Source organism: Myotis yumanensis, unplaced genomic scaffold, assembly GCF_028538775.1.
Source record: "Myotis yumanensis isolate MYYU_CA2020_CCGP unplaced genomic scaffold, mMyoYum1.0.hap1 SCAF_17, whole genome shotgun sequence".
NCBI classification, from domain to species: Eukaryota; Metazoa; Chordata; class Mammalia; order Chiroptera; family Vespertilionidae; genus Myotis; species Myotis yumanensis.
This window is the reverse complement of record NW_027223768.1, coordinates 30,694,013-30,710,421: the sequence shown is the minus strand read 5'-3', so window position 1 is coordinate 30,710,421 and position 16,409 is coordinate 30,694,013. Positions and strand designations below refer to the sequence as shown.

The 16,409-nt window shown below is 52.0% G+C and overlaps 2 protein-coding genes across 8 annotated transcripts in view; one reads left to right on the top strand and one right to left on the bottom strand.

Moving 5' to 3' along the window:
- Positions 1–9,788, top strand: part of CAMK1G (calcium/calmodulin dependent protein kinase IG) — a 30,902-nt gene extending 21,114 nt beyond the window's left edge. For all 3 annotated transcript variants that reach the window (XM_070397012.1, XM_070397013.1, XM_070397014.1), the window contains exons 5-13: positions 509–647; positions 1,319–1,442; positions 2,793–2,868; positions 4,192–4,304; positions 5,048–5,126; positions 6,785–6,872; positions 7,105–7,526; positions 8,623–8,737; positions 8,889–9,788. In XM_070397012.1, the coding sequence (XP_070253113.1) occupies positions 509–647; positions 1,319–1,442; positions 2,793–2,868; positions 4,192–4,304; positions 5,048–5,126; positions 6,785–6,872; positions 7,105–7,526; positions 8,623–8,713 (1,132 nt within the window). In that variant the 3' untranslated portion in view covers positions 8,714–8,737; positions 8,889–9,788. The remainder of the gene's footprint in view (positions 1–508; positions 648–1,318; positions 1,443–2,792; positions 2,869–4,191; positions 4,305–5,047; positions 5,127–6,784; positions 6,873–7,104; positions 7,527–8,622; positions 8,738–8,888) is intronic.
- A 1,131-nt stretch (positions 9,789–10,919) lies between these two features.
- Positions 10,920–16,409, bottom strand: part of LAMB3 (laminin subunit beta 3) — a 53,742-nt gene continuing 48,252 nt past the window's right edge. For all 5 annotated transcript variants that reach the window (XM_070397007.1, XM_070397009.1, XM_070397008.1 and 2 more), the window contains 3 exons: positions 15,899–16,075; positions 14,231–14,384; positions 10,920–11,446 (listed from right to left, as the gene is read on the bottom strand). In XM_070397007.1, the coding sequence (XP_070253108.1) occupies positions 11,310–11,446; positions 14,231–14,384; positions 15,899–16,075 (468 nt within the window). In that variant the 3' untranslated portion in view covers positions 10,920–11,309. The remainder of the gene's footprint in view (positions 11,447–14,230; positions 14,385–15,898; positions 16,076–16,409) is intronic.

Below are 16,409 nucleotides of genomic sequence, written 5' to 3'. Positions count from 1 at the left end.
AGATGCCATATACCATGTGAGCCTCAAACTACCCCTACAACTCCACCCCATGCTTTCACCTTTAGGTGGCCCAATTTGACAAAATGAGGAAAGAATTCCCGACATAAGCACAGAATTCTCATTTGCACACCTCTCTGCCTAATTTCAGTTTCACTTCTCTCTTTCATCATTTCTTCTTCCCTGTGTCCTAGGCCTGAAGAGAAGGCAGATAAGAAATAATTCCCAGAAAGGAATTATTGGCTTCTTGGGAAACCCGGATTAGGGGCGTTTTGCATTTCAAAGGATGTTTCCAGGGAGAGGTCAATGGTTGGCCCAAAGAAATGACTCCCTAGCGATATCATCCCAGGCACCTGAAGGAGGCATTCTGAGATTGGGGTGGCAGGTCCTCCTTGCACAGTCAGGGGTACCTGTCTGTTTCGCCACAGCTGTGTCCCCATGACTACAGAGCCAACCCATTCAGATGACCTGAAATAAGAGCTGGATTCCTGCCTTTGCCCTGTGCCCACAGTGTTTCCGGTGGGGAGCTCTTTGACCGGATCCTGGAGCGGGGTGTCTACACAGAGAAGGACGCCAGCCTGGTGATCCAGCAGGTCTTGTCAGCTGTGAAATACCTCCACGAGAATGGAATCGTCCACAGAGACTTAAAGGTGCCAGGGCGGGCCCTCATTTTGGGGGTGGGGGGGGAAGGGGAGGAGAGACAGAGAAATGATCCTTTAGGAAGGGGCCAGGGTCATGGGCAGTCTGAGCTCTGTAAAATGGAGAAAGCTGGACTGGCTCACTCCTAAGGCCCTTTCTGCCCTTAGATTGAACAAATCTTGGATGAATGAGCAATCATTGTCAATTTGTACCTCAGCCTTTTCTGCACCTTTCACCAGTCCTTACCTTATTTGGCTACGGAGATAATCCACAGTTTCTGGGACCCAGCCACAGTCGTACTCAAATGTAACAAATACTTACTGAGGGTCAGCATTGCACTAGGCATGTGCCAAAATTTGGAGAGGTCAGAGATAGTTAACCAAAGGTTAATTCCTTCAAAAAAATAGTCAGCGTACTCGGGAATGAGGGGAGAGAGGGATTAGTACCTTCAAGGCTGTAAAGCTAAGCAAAGTCAAGGCCATAAGCAAAATACAGAATGATGGGGTATAGGAGTTGAGGGTGCGGGTAGGAGGCAGGAGAGAATGGGGGAGAGATGAGTCTGGCCTTGAAGTCAGGGGCCCAGGGTACAACTTCCTAAGAAATTATATATCAGGGGAGGAGAAGAGATGTGTGTTTCACATTGTGATATCCTGTACTACATGCCATTTCTCCTCACCCACAGCCTGAAAACCTGCTGTACCTCACCCCTGAAGAGAATTCTAAGATCATGATCACAGACTTTGGTCTGTCCAAGATGGAACAGAGTGGTGTCATGTCCACTGCCTGTGGGACCCCAGGCTATGTTGGTGAGTCTGGGAACAGTAGGGAGGATGACCAATTGGCTACATTTGACCACATAGATGTTATTCACCGAGAGGGACGTGAGTCACAGTTGTGAGGAGTCAGGGTTCAATTTCAGGGATGGTCCAAGTAGAACAATCACTTATGAGGTTCAGGGCCAGCCAATCCATTGATCTCTAAACTACCCCTGCTGCTCCCAAGCCTACACAGCCTACCCCAACTTCTGCCTTTGTCTTTCAGGCTATACAAGGGAGAGAGACACAGTCACAAACTCAGAAACCTTTAGACAGCGAAGGGCTGTCCACTAGCCCCCTTTCTTTTCACCCACTCGAAAGGAAACCTCAGCCTCCCAGTTGTTGATATCCTGGGGGCATAGTGCTGAGTTTGTATCTAAGGAACCCCCAAATCGTGCCCTAGGAAACTGGCAGAAGTGGGGCCTCCTGCCTAAGTAGGAGGCTTCCAGAGCCCCCCAAAAAGTAAGAGCAGGCAAGATACCAGGTGAGAGCAATCCTGAGATTCCTGGAGGAGAAAGCCCAGACTCAGAGCATCCACTCCTGCCCCTTCCCTCTGAGCCAGTCCTCACCGGGATGGAGTTAGGAAGTGGGAAGTGCAACCCTGACTCAACAGAGAGAATGGGCACTTGCCCTAAAAGAGAGGTTGGTACTTACCATTAGGTATTTAGTCCCACTGGGCACAAAGCCCTGGTGTCTGTGATCAATACAGACGACAGATAAATGCCCCAGAGCGCCCAATCAGTGGAAGACATGGCTCATTCCCTCATGGAGCTCACGATCTGATCAGGCAGACTAAGCCCAGACCTCAGAAGGCACCACAGACTGATGGGACAGGTACAGCCGGCCCTCGGGGAGTTCCTCACTTGACAGGGGAGACTCAGTTTCTACCTTCATTGAGATCCTGATCTAGTCAGAGAGAGACATTCCTTAACATGCAGGTTTTTCCATAGCCCTTGCCCTGGGGATCCCCAATCTAAGTGGGGAGATACAGGGCCTGCCTTCAGAAAGCACTCAGTCCAATGGGTGACACATAGCCCTGAGATCTTCAGTCTGAACAGAGTCATAGGCCCTGTCCTGGGGACCTCCTAGTTCAATGGAAGAAGATTAGTCTGATGGGAAAGACAGTCCCTGCCCTAGGGGAGTTTGCAGCCTCATGGGCCCAAATGGCTAAGAGTAGGCAGAAGGGTGGGAAGATTGAGTCAGGAGTTCTTAGTTGTGGACAAAGAACTCAAAGGATAAATAAATAAATTTATCCTCTTCTCTAAGCCTCTTCCTGACCTTCAGCCCCCAACCCACAGCCCTCTCGTCATGCCCAGCCTTGACTCTGCCTTTGGTTTGCAGCTCCGGAAGTGTTGGCCCAGAAACCCTACAGCAAAGCTGTGGATTGCTGGTCCATTGGCGTCATCACTTACATATTGTGAGTAGAAGCTGTCATTGGCTCAGTTCCTGGGAATTCTCAGATCCTGCTCACCCCCTCTTCTCCTGTCCTCTGTCTCAGCTCCTCAAGTGGCATCCACCTCCAAAGCATGTGCATATACATGTGCACACACACACACACACACACACACACATGCTTGCTCACACAGCTCCACCTGCCCTGGTGTCTACCAGGTAATAAAAACAGCTCAGTAGGAATGCACTGTTCAGCCACCTGGTAGTCGGTCTTCCTGCCCCCTTTACTGCATGTGCTGAGTCCTGCTCTGTGGAATGAGCAGCGAAAAGGGGAGAGGCCAAGCGAAGCTCAGAAGCCACGTGGGCACAATGTTCACATCTAAGATTTTCCTCCTGGTGATGTCAGCCCAAGGCCAAGCGACGGCCTGGATGAGCCTGGTCATTGCTCCTCCCCACACATTCCCAGGCTCTCCTTTCCAAACCTGCTCGCCATCCCTCCCCCCCAGTCCTCCTCACCTGTAGCGAACTTTGCTCTTAGAAAAAATAACCTACTGTTTGTTAGTTATTTACCACTTAATGTGGATTCAGTTCTCTATTTCCTTAGCTTATGATGAATAATGACTCTCATTCATTCATTTACTCAACAAATATTCACTGCCTGCCTGCCCTGTGCCAATCACTGGTTTAGGTATTAAATAATAAAAAACAAACAGCCTTTAAAATCCCTCATGAAGCTTACACTCAAGGATGGACATTCTACCATCCTTCTTAAAGAGATTTTATATCGCCCTAGCCGGTTTGGCTCAGTGGATAGAACGTCGGCCTGTGCACTGAAGGGTCCTGGGTTCAATTCCAGTCAAGGGCATATACCTTGGTTGCAGGCTCCTCCCAGGCCTGGGCCTTGGTCATGGTTCATGCAGGAGGCAACCAATTGATGTGTTTCTCTCACATCAATGTTTCTCTCTGTCTTTCCCTGTCTCTTCCACTCTCTCCAAGAATCAATGCAAAAAATATCCTCGGGTGAGGATTTTTTAAAAATGGAGGGGGAAAAGAAAGATATTTTATATCATCTGGGAGTCAGGGGAGGTACAGGAGAGGTGGCAAGGATTTGGGGGAAGAATGTCCAAAGGGGCCTTCCAGGGCTGCCTGTTCCAAGCTTTGGCTGCTGCAAAAACACTTGATGGGACCTGCACTGTTCCTGAGTCAGAGGCAGACCCCCGTCCTGGTCACGCTGCTGGGGGGACCCTTGTTGCCTGCCTGTGTGGCCGGTGGGAGGCTGGCCCGTGGGGAGAGGCTGGCCCAGGAAGGAAGGGTTGTTCAGCAGCGTGGCCCTCCTGTTCCACTGCAGGTTGTGTGGGTATCCTCCTTTCTATGAAGAAACTGAGTCTAAGCTTTTTGAGAAGATCAAAGAAGGCTACTATGAGTTTGAGTCTCCATTCTGGGATGACATTTCTGAGTCAGGTAAGGCCGGTGGGTGTGAATGACAAGATAACAGGCTCAAGGCAGAGGCTGCCGAGAGAAAAGAGCTTAACAAAGGATGACAGCAAGCTCTTGAAAGTCCCTGGGGAATCTTATGGAAAACGGGCTGCCAGGGACGGTGGAGAAATCTTTATCTGGTTCAAAAGCCAAATATATTCTGCACATCTAAGGTTCATGCTTTCGCTTTCCCCGGAGACAGAACCACAGCCTGCCTGGGAAAAGCACGGAGGTAGTCCATGTGAGGGGCCAGGAGGTACAGCCAGGAGAGTCTTCCAGCAGGACTGGCAAAACCAAGGCCAAGTTTTGCCTTTTACACACCGAGATCAAGACCATGCCGCGTCCCTGTGTGTGAAAGGCAATCATTGCATGTTGTTGGACCCATTACATAGAGATCAGAGCTGGGAAGAGCCAGCGCTCACATGCGTGCCCACGTGTGGGTGCTGGCCCCTGAATGGTGTAAATACACATGCTGGGGCCTCGTGACGAGAGGCGGACGTGCACTGCGACGTGAGTGAGGCTGAGGAGAGCCTCTCTTTGGTGCTTTATGGTGGGTTGTTGTTAGGTGGTTTGGAATTTTTTTTGAATCTCTTTTTAAGACTCTTAAAATTGCCTCTTTGGAAGATTAGCTAAAAGATGCATTCACTGCCACCCACCAGCCGGAAGTGAATTTCCATCAGTCATGAAACCTGCTCCTTAGCCGCTGTGTCTTTGATTGCTCCTCTTAGCCAAGGACTTTATTTGCCACTTGCTGGAGAAAGACCCGAGTGAGCGGTACACCTGTGAGAAGGCCCTGAGGCACCCCTGGTGAGTGAGGACTGGGGTGGGCTCAATCTCCAACCCGTGGCTCCCCAGATTCCACGCTGACTGGTCCACATGGAGTGTGTCCCTGGAGTCTGCTTGCCCTGAGCTGTCTACTATTGTGGCATCCGAGGAGCATAGGCGTGTTCATCGGGTCCAGCCAGAACGCACACAGCATTTCATTAAGTGGGCTCAGACCCCAGGGTGGCGGCTGGGCCATCTAGTCAAGTGCTGAGGGCAGCAGCTAGGCTCTGTGTCAGCACTGGGGGGGCAACACTCAGTCCTAGTTACCCAAGAGGCAGCACTGTCTATCCCTCAGAGCATCATTTAACTCTACTCTGCGGTCAAAACCTGTTCCATATGAGGTGATCTGAGTACGATCACAATTCATGAAGGAGGTCAATAACATCTTGGAACACCTCCTTTTCTTCTTGCTACACCCCTGCTCAAGAATTTACAACAGCTCCCTGTTTCCTACCGCAGCAATCCCAGAATCCTTTTTCTTTCCAGGTTTTCCCTAATCTGGCCTGACCTCCCACTTTTCTTCCCGGGATTCCCAACACGCCTTCTCTGTTCCAGAAAGGCCTATGAGCTATACTTCTGTCCCTGCCTTCCCCAGACCCATATACCAAGCTTTTTCCAAATTGCACCTTGGGTTATACCAGTGGTCGGCAAACTGCGGCTCGCAAGCCACATGCGGCTCTTTGGCCCCTTGAGTGTGGCTCTTCTACAAAATACCAACTTCTGCGCATGGGCCACAAAGTTTCAATCGCACTGTACATGCACGCCTGCATGTGGTCTTTTGTGGAAGAGCCACACTCAAGTGGCCAAAGAGCCACATGTGGCTCACGAGCCGCAGTTTGCAGACCACTGGACCATTTTCCCCACCTGGAAGGTGCTGCCTCTGGCCTTGCATGTAGCATCCTTCAGGATCCAGAGTGGTCTCAGCCCTTCCTGAAGCCATGGTTCCTCAGTCCCTGGCGTGAAGCAAGCCCCCAGGGATCAGGACCACGTCTGTTCCTTCGCTGGGTTGCTTAGTACCCAGCAAGGACTGTGCACATGGCTAGTGTCTAAGGAACACTGAGAGACGCGTGAATAGAGGCTGAGGGGACAGGAAAAGGACTGCCTATGTGGGTGGCCTCACTGGGGAAGGTTTCCAGCAGGAGGTGGGTTCTGAGCAAATTTTGAGCTAAGGGATGGTGACAACCCAAGTGCCTCTGACCCAGGGGTCAGTAAACTTTTTATATAAAAAGCCAGATAGCAAATAGTTTAGGCTTTGCTGGCCATGCCACCTCTGTGGCAGCTCGTCAATCTGCCTTACTAGCACGGAAGCAGCCATAGCCCATCCCTGAATGAAGGGGCATGTCCATGTCCCGGTAAGACTTTTTTTTTTTTTTTTTTTTTCACAAAAGCGACAATAGGTAGATTTGACCTACACACTGGAGTTTGCTGATCCTACTCCATCTAAAGCAAGTTTTGGTTTTGCCAAAGCACAGACCCCTGCAGACTTTCCCAGGGGACAGAGGAGCTCGGATTCCAGCCTTCCCTGCTGTGGGCCACCCTCTCCTTGGGCTCCTCTTGGTTTAACCTGGACCTACATGCACAGTCTCCTGGCTGAGTTCCCTTAGGCGTCCACTATCCAGGTGTCCCCTCTGCATCCACAGGATTAACGGGAACACAGCCCTCCACCGGGACATCTACCCCTCAGTCAGCCTTCAGATCCAGAAGAACTTTGCCAAGAGCAAGTGGAGGGTAAGTGGTCCTCCCAGGAGGCCGCAGGCTGCTCTGGGCCCCTGGAGGCTGGGCTGGGGCAGGGCTGGTGGAGGGCTTTTCTTGAGGGTTCCCAGCAGATACTGGTACTCACTGGACCCTCTCTGAACTGAGAAGTGGGCATTTTGGTTTCAAGAGGCCACAGGGCAGAGGGAAAGTGAGCCCTGCGGCCCTCCGAGACTGGAGATGGCCAAGGCCAGTCTTGTCTCCTTAGCAAGCCTTCAACGCAGCCACCGTGGTGCACCACATGAGGAAGCTGCACATGAACCTGCACAGTCCCGGCGTCCGCCCCGAGATGGAGAACAGGCCTCCCGTCACGAAAGCCTCAGAAGCTTCGAGACCCAGCTCCCCTGAGATCACCATTATTGAAGCCCCCGCCCTGGACCAGAGCGTGGCCCTCCCTGCCCTGACCCGGCTGCCCTGCCAGCATAGCCTCCAGCCCACAGCTCCTGGCGGCAGGTCCCTCAACTGCCTGATCAACGGCTCCCTCCGCATCAGCAGCAGCCTGGTGCCCATGCAGCACGGGCCCCTGGCGGTGGGGCCCTGTGGCTGCTGCGCCAGCTGCTTGAGCATCGGGAGCAAAGGGAAGTCCTCCTACTGCTCTGAACCCTCACTCTTCAAAAAGGCCAACAAAAAGTACGTGTTTTATTTTTCTTTAAATATGGTTTTATTGGTGCTTAGAGAGAGAGGAAGGGAGAGGGATAGAGAGATAGAAACATTGATGAGTGAGAAACATCATTGTTCAGCTGCCTCCTGCACGCCCCCTGCTGGGGATTGAGCCGGCAAACCAGACATGTGCCCTTGCAGGGTATTGAACTGGTGACCTCTTGGTTCCTGGGTCAATGCTCAACCACTGAGCCACACCAGCCAGGCAAAAGTATGTATTTTCACCCAAAGACAGAGGTCTTGCCCTACTCAGCCTGGGTCTGAAAGAACTCAGGCAACGAGCTAAAATAAATTGACGAAAGGATCTCTCCCACTCAAGGCAGCTCCGTAGGGTGGGAAGAGCTCTGGATCAGGGGTCAAGGGAAATGCTGTCCTTCCCACCCACCAGCTGTGTGGCCATTAACAAATCAATGCCTCAGCCTCTATTTTGCTCATCTGTAAAATGGGTTCATTGAATTATATTTACCTGCTCAGCCTGCCTCACAGAGGCACTATAAAAGTTTGGTGAAGCAACAGGAATTATAAATGCCTGCAGAAACCTGGGTGCATGTGAACGAATGAGCATTACATTCCTTGAGTTTCTAGGGCCTTGGTGTTTTGTGGGGAGGAAGGGGGCTTGCTTGTCATTTGTCTTTTCTGCAAGTGCTTGTATTTTCTGAACCGCCCAGAGCAGGCATGTCAAACTCAAAGGCTAACACAGGCCAAATAAAGGAGGCATGCGGGCCAGGAGTTTGAAATGCTTGGCCTAGAGCAGTGGTCGGCAAACTGCGGCTCTCGAGCCACATGTGGCTCTTTGGTCCCTTGAGTGTGGCTCTTTCTAAGCCTTAGGAGTACCCTAATTAAGTTAATAACAATGTACCTACCTATATAGTTTAAGTTTAAAAAAATTGGCTCTCAAAAGAAATTTCAATAGTTGTACTGTTGATATTTGGCTCTGTTGACTAATGAGTTTGCCGACCACTGGCCTAGAGAAAGGGCTGAGTGGATGCCACAGGCACTGAAAACTATCTGGGCTCTTCTTCCTGCATCAATGACATCATAGCCTGCTGCCCCACTTCCTCTCCAGGAACTTCAAGTCTGAGGTCCTGGTGCCCGTCAAAGCCAGCGGCAGCTCCCACTGCCGGGCGGGGCAGACTGGAGTCTGTCACATTATGTGATCCCTGTGTCACTGCAGCTTTCAGGTGAGGGGACTAGAGGCAGGAGGGCTGGGCGGGGAGCCTGGTGGGGGAGCTTCTATCCCAGGAGGAAAGCCCCAACCCAGAGTCTGAATAATGGGGTCTGAGGGGTGCCAGCAGGGCACCCCCACTCCACCCTGCACCCTTTCCTCTGCAGGAGAGATGGCCAACTCTTCTCTGCCCTTCCGAACCTGGGTCTACTCTGCAGCAGGAGGAGGGGAGCAAGCGGGGCAAGGCGTGGCAGGAGCAATTTCTGGTCAGAAGCAGCCAACTGCTTCCGCCTGGGGCAGCCCCTCACCGCAGGCCCAGACGTGAGCCTCCCGGTGACAAGGCCTCTGAAGCTGTGGGCAGGAGGAACGGCACCCGCCGGCTTCCAGGTCTCCCTGGCCTGCTGCTCTGTGGCCCGCTCCCCACGTGCTGTGGCTCTGTGCAGTGTGCGTAGGTAGCTCTTGCCCAGGTCTGTGTTGTCTGTCTTGAAAAGCTTAACAGGCTGGCCAGGCTGTGTCACCCTCAGAGCAAAGCCATAAGGAGCATCTACCCAGACTCCCCACTCAGCACTCACTCGCTCCTGCCTCTCAGGCCTCCATCCCTGTGGCCAGGATGGGCTCACCAGTGTAGTCGCCTGCCCATCCCATCCGCATGAATGACAGGCAGCTGGGCGGTCTGCCTGTGTGCTCTCCAGGGAATTTCTAACTCCAGGATTGGCTCCTCACTGTGCCGAGACCCCCAGCCTACCCCAGCCCACTTCTGAGCCACCTCCCTCCCCTCCCCAGTCCAAAGGCAATGCCACACCCTCCAAGATGATACAGGAAGAAAACCATGACTAAGTACTGTAAGGAGCAATATCCTGGCCAGATGCCCTCCGCACACACCCAATTAAGTGAAAACTGGAAGTTGACTGTTTTCATTGCAGCCAGTAAGTCTAACTCTGCCTCTGCTCCCTTCTCTCTCCCTGAGAGTCAGGCGTTCTTATCGCTCCCCACTTTTCTTGCCATCCGACCCCCTTTCGGCTTCATGCTCAGTGTTGTGCTCAATAAAATGGACATATTTTTCTCTATGAGGCTTCCTTTGGTTCTTTTTTAAAAAAAAACACACACACATTTTTATTGATTTCAGAGAGGAAGGGAGAGGGAGAGAGATATAAACATCAATGGTGAGAGAGAATCATTGATAGACTGCCTCCTGCATGCCCTCTACTGGGGATGGAGCCCGCAACCCAGGCATGTGCCCTGACCGGGAATCAAACCATGACCTCCTGGTCCATAGATGGACCCTCAATCACTGAGCCATGCTGGGCAGGCTCCTTGGGTTCTTCTAAAGTCAGAAGCAGCTCGGGGACTTGTGAGCATGTGTGGAGAGGAAAGTGCATGGAGAGGTTGAGGTCAGGAAGGACCTAGCGAACATGGACCGGGAGCACTCGGTGTGCCAGGCACCTGGCAATGGGAGTTAACATACTGACCCATTGACTCCTCACAAGGACCCCTTGGAGCCCAGGTGGTCCAGCTGCAGTCTCCATGCTCCTAATGGCTGTATGAGAAGAGCATGAAGTTGAGGCCCAGCCCTGCCCTGCCACATCCATGACCCTGGGGAAGTGATGGAACCCTCCGTGTCACTTTGGTTTCCTCATTTGTCAGATGAGAACAACAGCGCCACCTACATCACGAAATAGTGCAGACCATGTGTCCAGCCCAGTGTCAATAAATAATATGCCTAATAACGATCAATATGTTCCTATAGATAAATGTCTAGCACGGTGCCTGGGCTATGGCAGCACACAAACCCTCAGGCCATTTCCATATCCATGCCCCATACACACACACACACACACACACACACACACACACATACACGTCCATTACAACTTCTCTTTGAGATCCCAAAACACAGAGGTTCTGGTCGTAGTGCTACTTCTAGAAGCCGTGTGAATTTGGACACCTTGCTTCCCTTCTCTGGATTTCTATTCCTCGTCTATAAACGTAAAATCAGGTCATTGTTTAAAGATGAAAGGGCTCCTTGGGTCTCTAGAGGATGGAATCTGCCAGGCCCTGGCACAAAGGGGCTGGGTCCCCCTACGGTTGGGTGATGAGCAAGCTGGAGGAGCAGCGTGGCGCAGCCGACACCTCCTACACCACCAGGCCTGGGGAGGCAGACACACGTGATAAAGCGTCACTTTATGGGAGACAGACTATTTTCCTTCTTGGAACCTCCAGGCTCCTTTCCAAAGATTTTATTGGGCCTTTTCACGTGTACATCATTTGGGTTAAGTTTCTGTGTGGGCCCAGGATTCAGCCTCAATGGAGAATGAAGAGCGAGGACACTTCCCAGCCTAGCTCCCTCCATTTGAGAGCTCCTGGTCACAAGGGTATGGCTCATCTCTGCCATTCCTGTCCCTCACATGTGGCTGTCCATCCGCTCAGCCTCAGCGGCGGCCCAGAGTAGTATTAGCTGCACACCAGGGGTGGTCCAGGCGGTGCTTTCAGCAGCATAAAAGGAACTGGAAAGCATTCCAAACCAGACTGCTCCCCCCACCAAAAAAAAAGAGGGCAGATGCGTGGGTCCCGGGCTGGCAGCTGGAGCATCACTTGCAGGTGGCGTAGTAGAGCACCCGCTCATTGATGTGGTCGCGGATCTGCTCCACGTGCTTCTCCAGCCCCGTCAGGTCCGCGGAGCGAAGCATGATGGCCTGGCTCCCCTGCAGCAGCTCCGACTCCATGACTGAGGGCAGATGAAACAGCAGGGGGAGGAGGTGGGGCTGGGAGACTCCCCAAAGACTCCCAACCCTTCCTTCCCCTCCCACCCACCTAGAGGCAGCACCTGCAGGAGGAATCACCTCTGGGGAGCTCCATGCCCCTCCAACCCTGTCCCACTGTTGGAGAAACAAACATGGCAGAGGCCAGACCCAGGAAGCCCCTGCCCCACTTATCCCATGGCCCCTACCCTTCTCCTCTGCTCCAGGCTCCCTCCGTTGTCCCAGCTAATGGGGGAGGCCACTGGCACCAAGATTAGCACCTGCTGCGATTGGACCCAGAGACCTGCCATCCCACCAATGATCCTTAAGTGGGCCCCATGGTGAAGAGCTGGCCGAGTAAGCAGAATTTCTCCCCAGAATGCCACTCCAGATAAATCTAGTCCTCTCCCTGCAGTCCATTCTGCACACCACCACCAGACTGTGCATGGAGGATCTGAAGGACTCCAAAGTGGCCTAGTCCGGCCTGTCCCTCCTGTCACCCTAGGCAGAAGACCCTCTACCACATTCATGAGAGCTGGGACCCGGCAGCTGGACTTTTCCAGGAATAGGGAGGGAGTGCACTGCCTCCCTAGGCTCCAACGTTAGGCATCTCTAGTTGTTTAACAAAAGACTAGTTGCCCTAGCTGGTTTGGGTCAGTGGATAGAGCGTCGGCCTGAAGACTAAAAGGTCCTGGGTTTGATTCTGGTCAAGGGCACATGCCCAGGTTGTGGGCGTGATCCCCAGTGGGGGGCGTACAGAAGGCAGCTGATCAATGATTCTCTCTCATCATTGACGTTTCTGTCTCTCTCTCCCTCTCCCTTTCTCTCTGAAGTCAATAAAAATATATTTTTAAAAAATAAAAATCAATAAAAATTTAAAAAAAGACTGGTTAAGCCAGAATCTGACCACTTCTTGCTTATACCCCTCGTCCCGGGTCTATCTCCTGGGGGGGATAGGGATATATTTGCTCTGCCTCCCACAGTGCAGTCCTTCAAATGTCTGAGGCTCCTCTTCTCTAGATTAAACCTCCTTAATTCCTTCATCCATTCCTCATTTGATGTCATCATAGAGCCCTTCCCTACCTCCCAACCCTGGCCACTCTCCCCCTGATGTTTGGTTTGTCACTATCCTTTCTGAAGGTGTAGCAGCCACCACTGCACAGCACCCCCAGGTGAGATCCTATCAGCAGAGTGTGACAAGGCTGTTCCTGGGCCGACATTCAGTTGGGGAGCACTCATGTGGGCCTATGGGCTGATAAAATACTGAAATTTTAACAGCTGCTGTCCTATTCCCGGTCCCCATCCTTAGGGCCCCTATGCATGATCATCCTATGATCTTGTAATTAAAGGTAAATTCCAGCTAAATGGCTGTCCCAAGGCTACAACCTGAGCTTTTACTGATTGGTAACTGCATGACACACTTACATAGTTTCTAAATATTTTTAATATCATCCCTGAGCCAGTATTTATTTTGGCTGTTTTATATGTATTCGCTCTTTGCCAGTAACAATGCATGGCTGACTTATATCAAGGTTACAGCTACTCAACACTCAAGTCATTTTCAGGTGAGTAACAACTCACACTTGCTTGTCACTTACTGGTTAATAGAGTGTTTTCACTACATTAGCCACTGAGAAGCCAGGCCTCACCTGCGCTGGACTTGTGGGTTTAGGCCCAAATGAGGCCAGAGGGGAAGATAACTTTTCTCCTTATTTAATTTCATAGTGTTTCAGCCCATCCTTTTAGACGTCTGAGATATCCTAAGATACTGGTTCTCTTATCCAGTGTATTAACTACCTGTTGTACACAGATTTGATTAGCATATTCTTTATCTTCCTATGAAACATCAATGGGCAAGACCAGGCACCCACTGACCCAGCCCCTGGCTCCTCCATCAAGGTCAATTCCTCTCACCTCAGCCTAAGATCTGACCGATCACATCTACTTACTGTTGACCCAACAGCCCAACCTTCTCCATAGAATCCACCTGGTTAGCCAGACAGATTTTTGCCTGTTGCTCTGAAATTCAGAGGAACTGTTTGAGGCGTGCGCTGGCACACCAGTGCAGCGACCCCATCAGCATCACATCTTACGGACAGAGCCTGCTCCCTGGAAATCCCAGTCCTCCTTTTTGAGACACTCAAACCCTTTCGGAAGCTCCTTTCATTACGCCTCTGCCGTATTTGAAACCCTTGAAAGGGCCCCTGCAGCCTCCAGGGCTGAGTCTGCCTCCATCCTGGCGTGGAGGCCAGGTGCACAGACCCTGCTACTTCTCTCCATCCCACCCTGAGCCTCATCGGCCCTCCTCTCCTGCTGGGTGCTCCTGCCCCATCTTCAGAACATGCCTCATTCTTCCCGCCCACCCTGTCTTGAGATCCCTCCCTTCCTCACAGCCTCTCCCATGTTTACACATCTTTCAGGCCCATGTCTAATCTTATCTTCTCTGAACATCCCTTACTGAACATTTCTCTGACATTGTTTAGTCTCTGAATCCCCAGACCTCTTATTACTTGGGATCCTGTCATAGACCCCCTTATGCTATTTAATACAGTGCCATGCACCTCGTGAATAATAGGAAAAACAGTTACATCTGGATTGCAAGCTTCTTGAAAACAGGCCACACTGTGTGAATATCTACATTCCCCACAGCCCCACTGTTGTGGCCCATACTTGCTATAGGCTCAGGAACTTGAGAATGGCCCCGCTCCCTTAGCACCGAGAGCTCCAACAAGACTGAGCCTCAGAAGCCCTGGGGTGGGACCAGCCCTCACCTCTCATCCTGTCCATCATCTTCATGGTTTCCCCAAACAGCTCCTCTGCGTCCGTCTTGACTTTCAGGATGCGGTTGCCCTGCTCCCCCAGAGCAGGGCTCTGACCCAACCGTTCCTTCAGCTCCGCATATTTTCTCTTTATTCTCTCAAATCCCTGAAAAAGGTAGAACAGTCTCTGTCACCATCATCATCATCCAAAGTCCAAAAGACCTTTGGCTAGAGCACGTGATGTCACCCAAATCAACACCGAGGGATACGGCATCACCTAATATCCCCAGTGGATTGGTTTTGCCTATTAAAAAAAACCAATCTAGGCCATAAACGATCTTAAACTTCTTCTGCATGTCCCTCCCTTCATCTATAGTCCCTGTCATTTCCCACTCACCTCCAGCACAGTGTCGGGCATATCACTGTCCCTTAGCAGTATTTGACAGCTTGGCCATTGTACCAGGACTAAGTACTAAGGTCCCTGGTACACTGACAACATTGAGAATAGCTCTTTGATCTTCTCTCTGGTCTAATACTGGCCAGAGAGAGAGAGAGGGAGCTCTCAGGTTAGGCTAAGTCAAGAGTGTTTCTGGGCTGGGCAGCCATGACAGGGACAAGCTCTGGATCGGGTGTCAAGAGACTTGCTTTGTGCATGGAAAGAGTGCAGAGTCTCAGAGGGAAGGCAGGGGAGGGTGGGTGGGTGGAAGGTCATCAGCCAAAGACTTTGTATGCATATATGTGGGGAGCCGGCACGGCCATGGCATGCTCAGCCCCAGGGCGCCGTATGTGCCTCGCCAGCTCAGCCAGGTTCAGTGACCCTGAGAGGGGGCGGTGAAGGATTGAGAAAAGACAGACAAGAGAAAAAGCTGAGTCTGGGTGGGATGCGCTCCCGGATGGAGAGACAGCGCCACGGACTACAAGCCGTGTCTTTATTTCATAGCGGATGCCACGAGGCAAAGTAAGGGCGTGGTCAAGATGTTTACAGCATTCTAGTGGGTTTCAATCCTACTCAACTACATGCACCTGAACTCTATCAACCCTACATCACTCAGGCACGTGGGGCCACGTGTTCGGACCATAGGTTCAAGCTTACAACGATAGCTGTTGGCCATAATTGTGCTGGGAGGGCTCTGCCCTCCAAGCTGGGACTTGCACGTGACCATGAGAGGACTGTGCCCTCTCATTAGTCCGCGGCTTGAACCTGTCCAAACACTGTAGCCGCTCTCCACACATATATGCATAACCGATGGACACAGACAGTAGGGTGCTGAAGGCCTGGGGTGGAGGTGGGGGGCTGGAGGAGGTTAATGGGGGGGAAAGGACATATGGAATGTTTTCAACAATAAAGAATTTAAAAAAGAAAAGACATCTGCTTTGTAGATGAGCTTTGCTTTGGACAAAATTACCATTTTATTTGCAAAAGGAAAAGGATTGGACTAGATCGTGTCCAACATGTCTGAGTCAGCTACGAACAAGGCAGCCAGAAGTAGAATTCAGATGTCTGGCCAGTTTTGGGTGAATCCTGAAGCCCCTTCTGGTTATTCTAGAATAACTGTCATTCTACTTGCTCTTGAGCCCCTCGTCCTACAAAGTGTACAAGTATCTCCTATAAAGGGCCCTCTCCTGCTCTCGAGCCCCCCACCGCTGTGCTTCCTCAGGCCAACTATGACCTCTCGGTACCTCGTTGGCACTCAGCGCCTGCTGGCTGGCGCCCTCCGCGAGCTGCTGAGCCTGGGCTGCCTGTGCCCGCTGCTGCCTGGCCTGGCGGCGGAGCTCCTCCATCCGTGCTTGGAAGCCACCCAGCTGCTCCGTCATGCTCGTCACCAGCCTTTCCGCTGGCCCCAGCACCTGCTGGACCTTTGTGGAAAGAGGGAGACCTGGTTCAGTGGTGGGCCTCACAGGCAGTGGTCTTGACCCCTCCTCTCTCCAACGCACCAGGCAGCTACAGCTTTCTCCAACCAGAACATCCCAATCCCCGGCCTGTCCAGGGCATCCCGGCCTCCCCCCTCTCCAGCTCAGCGACCCCACTCCTTTCTGCACCTGGCTCCAAGGCCTAAGGCCAGGTTCAAGGCTACAACCCTCCGTCTTCGGGGCCCCAGCTCGGTTCCCATCCAGGTCACTTTCTGGCATCTTCTATGCCTTGTGCCTGAATCTGTTTGCTCATTCCCAAACTGAGGGGAGGAGGCCACCT